Below are 9,195 nucleotides of genomic sequence, written 5' to 3' on the forward strand. Positions count from 1 at the left end.
ACAAAATTTAAAGTTAAGAAAATTGTTGCATCCAACTAGTATGTCATTCATATCAAGTGGAAAACCAATTCATTTAGCATTGTAATAGAAGTGATCGATTCCAGTTATATGCCAACACCTATCGTAAAGCCTTTTTAAAATTCAATACTAATCATGAATCAAACATTTATATCCTTAACATTATAACAATCAATTCCATGTTTATTCCACAACAACAAACCATTAAAGTCTCTTTTTGAAGTCAGTTGACTCATTCATATTCATTTTAGCCTCCCCCAATGCTCATTTCCAAATTATTCACACAAAAGTTCATGTATTTCCCTTATCATGATCCACAAATATATATGCACAACTGATGCCATAACATTATACTATTTCATTTCGATATCTTTTGTCAAGTCGTAAACTCATACCAATTTCACATAACTTATTTCATTATATTATTTTATTGTCAATCTATTTCATTTCATTTTTAATTTTCCAATTCCAATTATAATATCACACCTGATGGAACCTTTTATTTTTCACATATCATATCTTCTAATCATTTTCAATTACATATCATACCCTGAACTTGGTCGTATTTGCATACTCGTATCGTGTACACTATTCTTATCGTATGGCAATGATTTCATTACAATTCCATCTAGTATATATATCCACATTCAATTTCAGAATCACAATTCAATTCATTATCAACACACAATATCTCATGATAAACGTGTCTTATGAATCATCTTAAATATGAACAAATAACTAGTTAGAAATATGTCATATTAACATGCCATTTCCCAAACTGAATTGTTGAATTCATCATTATTTCGTACTAACCTTCCAGACTTATAAAGCCAGTTTCCAAATTTCTTTCACATTAACAATTCTTTTCGTTATCATTATAAATTTTTACATATTAAATCCCTATTAACTTGACCCGGACATGAATGGATACACAAATCCAATCAATTCCCCAATTTGGCACCCGGTGCCTCATCAGACAATTTTTAAAGAAAATAGATTGCGCTCAGCGCTCATTGGTATGACCGAAGTAAAAATTGTGCCCAGCACTCATCGACATGTAGTCGAAGTAACCATTTGGCACCCAGTGCCTCATCGGAATGTTTGAAGTAACTTGTTTGCACCTAGAGCTCATCAGTATAACCAAAGTAAATGTTGTGCCCAACATTCATCGAAACATCCCAAGTATATTGCGCCCAATGATCGTCGACATATAGTCGAAATAACTCCATAAGATAATCATTTATCTAATTCCCTTATAAGTTCAATTCTAATTCTATCGATATCAATATCATCAATTCATCACTCATGATATCAATTCATACATAACATAACACATCATTTAAATTCCAAACTAGTTTCACCATTTCATTTAGTTTTAATATTTTCACTTTTATTCAATTTAATCCTCTATCTCAATAATCAATTAAATTCACACCAATATTATTCAATCAATCATAATCAACTATTAATTCATTTATAGTTCTTCAATTATTTTTCCTCCTCTTCCTCTCCATTCCACTTCCTTTATTTACAAGTATTCGTACAAGAATCATTACCCTTAATATGACATGCTTTTATGTAACATGAATTATCCTTTCACTATTTATACATATACTTTTAACAAAGTTGCCTTCTTGAGTAGTATTCACTAAATTATTTATATCCAGACCTACAAAATTCGAAATTAAGATCCGCTTTTTGTTTTTGAAATTAGACTCAAATAAATTTTTACCATAAAAATTTAAGAATTTATTTCAACGTAAATTGCTGCCAGTTTTTTTTAAAACCTCCCTTGTTCTACTGCTAGGCAGTTTCAACTCTTTTTCACTAAAAATTAAACATCTTTTAGTACAAGTCTCATATTAAGTTGTCGTTTGTTTCCTTTGAAAATAGACTCATTAAGATTTTAGGAATAACTCATTAAGATTTTAGGAATATAAATATCATCTCCTAAATATTGTTTGTACAATTTATAATAATTTTTCAAAGTTAGAATAAGGGAACCCGAAATTATTCTAATATTGTCTCATAAAAAGTATTATATCTCATGATCTAAAACTTCATTGTTTTCACCGTTGCTTTTATGTAAAACTAGACTCAATAATATTTAGTTTCATATTTTATTCAACCTCTAACTCAATTCCTACAATTTTTGGTGAATTTTCAAATTCATACTACCACTGTTATCCATAAAATGTTTCTCTTCCATAATTTAATTAAGTTTTTCCCATTTCATTATATAATATATACATTGCAACCAAATTCAATATAAAAATATATAACCATTAAGTTACACAAATTCTTATTTCTGTTCAAATTAGTCTTCTAGTTCGATAATCAATTTCAAACATAGCATTTTAAACTCAAATGATCATTTTCAATTTACCTCGGTGTCATACTTTGCAAAAAAAAAAATATGTAACGAATATAATGATTCAATTTATAGAAATACAAACATTACATGAATTAACTTAGTAAGTTCCATATGAACTTACCTAACAAAAATAGCGACATACAAAATTCCGAGGACTAATCCGCCAATTAGCCAAAATCTTGATCTATATAATAATTTATTTCAATTATTAGTCCCAAGTGTTTTATAACATTCAATATAATGTATATTTCTTCCTATTAACATTTTTCACAATTTCCCTAAAATTTTGCATTTTATTCAATTTAGTTCTTAAAACCGAAATAAGCTTAACTATCATATTTGAGCTCTTATTTTTAAACTCATTTCAATTTCATCATTCAACAGCCTTCTATTATCAATAATTATAGAAATTTCATATCAATTTTGATAGTTCCTATGTTTAAAATTAACAATTTTTACTTTACAAATTAATTATTTTTCATATCTAAGCTTAAAAGTTTATCATTTAACACTAAAACTTCAAACATTCAACTAAAGTAACATCCTCAAATTTTAACAATAACAAAAATTACAACATAAGTTAACTAACTTATAGTACCGAAATTTCGAAAACATAAAAATTATAAGCATACCAATTAAAACTTAAACTTTGAAATCACTAATGTTTTCTCCAAACTTTTCTCCTTCTGCGTGGATGATATGAGGATGAAGAAACAAAACTGTTTCATTTCACCCACCCCCACCTTACATTTCTAATCTTTTATCTTTTATTATTTTATTTTATACGGTTTTCTCTTCTTTTTTTGGTACCATGCATATGCACGTGTTAATCCCCCATTCAATGGGATTTAGTGGTTAATTGTCACTTTAGTCCCTTTATTTAATTCTAATCTTAATTCTTTTATAAATTGTACTTTTACCACTTATGCAATTTAGCTCATGTACTTAAATTAAACACTAATTCAATGAAATTATCTAGTCGAAATTCAATTCCCAAAACCACTTACTTTAGAATCAATGCACCTGTACTATTACTAATTGTCCAATTAGCAAATTTATCAGATCAAAATTTAATATAAAATTATAATTAACTCGTAATATTTACTGACTTGGTTTATGGAATGAGATCTCGGAATCATAATTTTCAACTCCCACTAACTTTGGTATCATTACACTTGTACCTTAATTTACTATTAATTAAGAAAAAAATACTAGACTAACTTAATATGGTTTTATACTAATCTCATAAATATTAAATATTAATGTCTACGAACACATTTTATGAAAAGGACATTTCAGAATCAATTTTTTTTACACCACTGGAAACCGGGTTGTTACATGCCATCTCTAAATGGGTTACTTGTGGAAGTCCAACTAGCTCTAATACCAGTTTGTAGGGGATATATCCGATTAAAAACAAACAAATTGAAGAAAATAAGAATCGAAAAGGTTGAGCACACAAATTTTATGTGGAAAAATTCCTCAAAAGAGGATAAAAAATCACGGGCAAAAAGAGATTTCACTATAATAAATGAGTGTACAAAAGATGGAGGGAATTAAAAGAAAAACCCGAAGTCCCACAAGGAAAAAAAAACCCTTTGAAATAAAGAACAAAATTCTATCAATCTAAATATTTTTGTTGTGTAAAATCTAGAGTAACTAAGACTTATTTATAGGCTAAAATTAGTAGCATATATAACTACAACAACTCTAGGTTAATAGAGTTTAAGTGGGAAACTAAAAACATAGTTTAATTGGGAAAAGAAAAGTCAAAATAAACTTTGGTAAAAATAAGAGACATTCTCCCACGCCAATAATGTTTTATGACTTAATTTGACTTATTATTACATTATTATTCTTATGACATGTTAGGTGAAAATTTTGTAGAGAGTTCTTTGGTGGAGAGAAAACGTTGTAAATAAGTAAATGAGGTGTATCGAAAGAAAGCAGAAAGAAAGATCGGAGTAGATCCCATAATATTAAATGCAATGGTTGGTGGTAAGGTGGAAAAAGACAAATGTTACTAATGCCAAAACTAAACAAATAAAGTTTGAGAGAGTTTAAAAGAGACCTTTGGAAGTCAAAATGTAAAAATGTCTAAAACAAAAAATCTATTAACTAGTTGTTGTTGTGAAATAATAAAGAAAGAATAAACTAAAATGTGATAGAAGAAAGAGTGTAGAGAGAATATAGAAGAAAGAGTGTATCTTCTTTTTATATATATTTTTCATGAGTACATGAGCCCCATATATATAGGGGTTAAAAGTAACTCTCTAATTATTATAGGGCATGTAAAGAGTCATGACTTTTTATCTCCCATATTAATGGGTTATAGGAAAAGACTCATAACTTGTGGGGTATAGGAAGAGTTTTATAACTTATGGGGTTGATAATGACATCCACATAAATATTTCATAACACTCCCCATTGGATGTTCATTATCTAATTATGCCTCGTTAAAACTTTACTAAGAAAAACCCAGTAGGAAAAAAACTTAGTGAAGGAAAAGAGTACATAATTATACGCTTGATATGCTGCCTCATTAAAAACCTTACCTGGAAAACCCAGTGGGATAAAACCAAGGTTAAGGGGAAAAGAGTACAGCGCGTATTAACTCCCCCTAATGGCTACATCACTTGAGATCTCGAAGGTGACGCATTCCAATGTAATAAACAAGCTTCTGAAACACTGATGTAGGAAGCGCCTTAGTGAATAAATCTGCTAAATTCTCACTTGAACTGATCTGCTTAACTTTTATCTCCTTAATCTTCTAGAGGTCATGAATGAAGAAGAATTTTGGTGCAATGTGTTTTGTTCTGTCACCTTTGATGTATCCACTATCGAGCTGATCAATGCATGCTATGTTGTCTTCAAACAAGACAGTTGTAGCTTCCTTTCCAGATGATAAACCACAATTATTCCTTATATGCTGGATCATATATCTTAGCCATACACATTCACGACTTGCTTCATGGATTGCTAAGATTTCTGCATGATTAGACGAGGTTGCTGCAACTGTTTGCTTCATTGAGCGCCAAGAGATTGCAGTACTTCCATATGTAAAAACATATCCAGTTTGTGATTTTTCATTATAAGGGTCTGACATAAATCCTGCATCTGCAAAACCAATCAACTCTATCTTGGATTTATTAGGGAAAAATAGACCCGGAGATAACGAAATATATGTTTTACTCCAGTCCAATGTCTCCGAATTGGGCATGAGCTAAATCTTGCTAGCAAATTTACAGAAAAAGATATATCAGGTCGGGTATGGCTAGCAAGATACATTAACGCACCAATTGCACAAAGGTATGACACTTCAGGACCAAGAAAATCTTCACTATCTTCTCGAGGACGGAAAGGGTCTTTACTTGGATCAAGTGATCTTACAACCATCGAGGTAGTTATTGGATGTGCCTTATCCATATAAAATCTCTTTAGCACCTTTTCAATATACGTTGATTGATGCACAATGATTCCTTCTTTTAGGTGCTCAATTTGTAACCCCAAACAAAATTTCGTTCTTCCAAAGTCTTTCATTTCAAATTCTTTCTTCAAGCACTCAACAGTCTTTTGGATCTCTTCAGGAGTTCCAATGATATTCAAATCATCAACATATACTGCAATAATTACATATCCAGATCCAAACTTCTTAATGAAAATGCATGGGCAAATTGGATCATTCTTGTATCCTTCTTTCAACAAATACTCGCTTAGGCGATTATACCACATGCGTCCGGATTGTTTCAATCCATAAAGGGATTTGTGCAATTTGATCGAATAATGTTCTCTAGAACCTGAACTCACTGCTTCAGGCAGTTTAAATCCTTCAGGGAGTTTCATATAAATGTTAGTATCCAGTAGGCCATACAAATAAGCTATTACTACATCCATTAGGCGTAAATCAAGCCCTTCTCTTATAGCCAGACTTATCAAAAATCTAAATGTAGTTGCATCCACCACAGGAGAATATGTCTCCTCATAATCAATTTCAGGTTTTTGTGAGAATCCTTGTGCAACTAAACGTGCTTTATACCTTACAATTTCACTCTTTTCATTTCTTTTACACACAAAAACCCATTTGTATCCCACTGGTTTCACACCTGTAGGTATACAGACTACAGGTCCAAACACTTCTCTTTTCGCTAGTGATTTCAATTCATTTTCAATTGCTTCTTTCTATTTTGGCCAATCATCTCTTTGTTTATATTCCTCAATCGATTTTGGTTCATAATCCTTTTTATTATTTATAACATCTAGTGCTACATTGCATGCAAAAATATCATTAACGTCGATTTGATTTCGGTTCCATTTTATACCAGACATGACATAATCAATAGAGATCTCTTCATTGTCTGGTACCTAATTTTCTTCTGAAACTATTCTTCCAGTTATGTCTATAGTCTCTTCAGGAGATCCCGGTATAATCATTTTTTCTTTGATTTCGCCATCATTAATCTTTGCTCCTTTCTTTTTTCGAGGATTCTTATCTTTGGCACCAATTGGTCTACCACGCTTCAGGCGTGTATTAGACTCAGTAGCAACTAGATTTTGTCCTTCTGGGACATCAAGTTTTATTGGAGCATTCACAGCTGGTATATGTAACTTAGTCACTTTCTTTGGGTCAGAAAATGCGTCTGGCAATTCATTAGCTAAACTTTGTAAATGAATAATCTTTTGAACTTCTAAATCACATTGCTTAGTTCGAGGATCAAGATGAGCTAATGAAAACTCTTTCCAACTAATTTTCTTATCCAGCTGTTTGATTTCTCCCTCTAATATTGGAAAAATTGACTCGTCAAAATGACAATCTGCAAAACGAGCCGTAAATAGATTCTCTATAGATGGTTCTAGATATTTAATTATGGATAAGGATTCAAATCCAACATATATACCCAACCTTCTTTGAGGTCCCATCTTAGTTCTATATGGTGGAGCAATTGGAACATATACGACACATCCAAATGTTCTTAGATGGGAAATATTTGGTTCCTGACCATGAACTATTTGTAAGAGGGAGACTTTATGATAACTTGTTGGCCTGATGTGAATTAATGCAGCTGCATGTAAAATTGCATGCCCCCAAGTAGTGATTGGGAGTTTTGACTTCATAATTAATGGCCTTGCTATCAATTGAAGTCGTTTTATTAAAGATTCTGCTAGACCATTTTGTATGTAAACATGAGTTACAGGATGTTCAACACTTATTCCAATGGACATGCAATAGTTATTAAAAGACTGAGAGGTAAATTCACCAGCATTATCAAGACGGATGGTCTTAATAGGAAAATCTGGGAAATGGGCTCGTAATCGAATCAATTGAGCAAGCAATCTCACAAACGCCAGGTTGCAAGTTGATAACAAAGATACATGAGACCATCTACTCGATGCATCAATTAAAACCATAAAGTACCTAAATGGTCCACATGAGGGATGTATAGGCCCACATATATCCCCTTGAATTCGCTCAAGAAAAGTAAGTGGTTCGTTATTTATCTTAGCTGGTGATGGTCGGATTATTAATTTCCCCAGTGAACATGCAGCACATGTAATGTTTTGAAGAATCTGTTGGCTCTTCAATGAATGTCCACATGAATTTTTAATTATTTTTCGCATCATTATTGAACCGGGATGGCCTAACCGGTCATGCCAAAGAACAAATTCATTAGTAAACTTCTGGTTTACTATAGCATGTGTTTCTATAGAACTGATCTTTGTGTAGTACAAACCAGTAAAGAATGCAGGCAATTTCTCAACAATTTGTTTATTGCCTTGAGCAATACTCGTAATTTGAAGGAATTCACAATTTCCTTCGTTTAAAGTCTCAATATGATATCCATTTTGGTGAATATCTTTAAAACTCAATAAATTTCTTTGAGACTTAGGGGAGTATAATGCATTAATAATTTCAATTTTTGTTCCCCTTGGTAATAAAATAATTGCTCTTCCGGAGCCTTCTATAATAGTTGTACTACCAGATGTAGTGCTCACACTTTCTTCTTTCATTATTAAATGAGAAAAATATCTCTTATCTTTCAATATGGTGTGAGTAGTTGCACTGTCTGCTAGACATATATTTTCACCATTCATAGTTGATTGCCTTTGCGAGATAATGTTATTCAAAGAAACAAAATAACCACAAAATGTCACACATAATGGTGAAAACAGGTATTCAAAGTTCAAATTACTAAAAGGTCTATAAAACAAAATTATCACATAAAACATAACACTAGTAAAGGTCATAACATCATTATTAAAGTTGCTAAATGAAACATAGAGTAGTAGAGGTTTATTTTATTATTTATCGAAATTTGTGGCCTTAATAATTTCCTTCAAGGGTAGAAAGAAAATCAGCCACTTCTAAGTGGGTTGTATTGCCATCATCAAAATCATCTTCGCCATCTTTATACACAAGATTGGTTTCTACTTTCTTTCCCTTCTGTTTTATGAACTGCTGATAAAGATCAACTAGATACTTTTGTGTGCGACACAAACGAGACCAATGTCCTTTTCCTCCACAACGATAGCATACATTAGTCACATTTTTACCTTTTTCTTTCTTTTCCCTGTTACCATTTTTTCGATCCCACTTCTGGTAGGAATGTGAATTTTTAAAACGACCACATTGGCCACATCCATATCTATGTCCGCGGCCACGCCCTCGGCCACGACCACGGCCACGTACACTACTATTTGCATGGTGTGTTTCTTTTAATTCTTGCCCATTGTGTAAACTCACATTCGCTTCAGGGAATGGAGCAGAGCCAGTTGGGCGTAATTCATGGTTTTTCATTAGCAGCTCG

The 9,195-nt window shown here is 31.8% G+C and overlaps 1 protein-coding gene across 1 annotated transcript; it reads right to left on the bottom strand.

The window, feature by feature from the left end:
- Positions 1–8,711: 8,711 nt before the first annotated feature.
- On the bottom strand, positions 8,712–9,185 carry LOC121211390 (uncharacterized). The gene has a single exon (XM_041084151.1). The coding sequence runs from the start codon at positions 9,183–9,185 to the stop codon at positions 8,712–8,714; it is 474 nt and encodes a 157-aa protein (XP_040940085.1).
- Between the last annotated feature and the right edge of the window lie 10 nt (positions 9,186–9,195).

Source organism: Gossypium hirsutum, chromosome A02 (assembly GCF_007990345.1).
Source record: "Gossypium hirsutum isolate 1008001.06 chromosome A02, Gossypium_hirsutum_v2.1, whole genome shotgun sequence".
Lineage (NCBI taxonomy): Eukaryota > Viridiplantae > Streptophyta > Magnoliopsida > Malvales > Malvaceae > Gossypium > Gossypium hirsutum.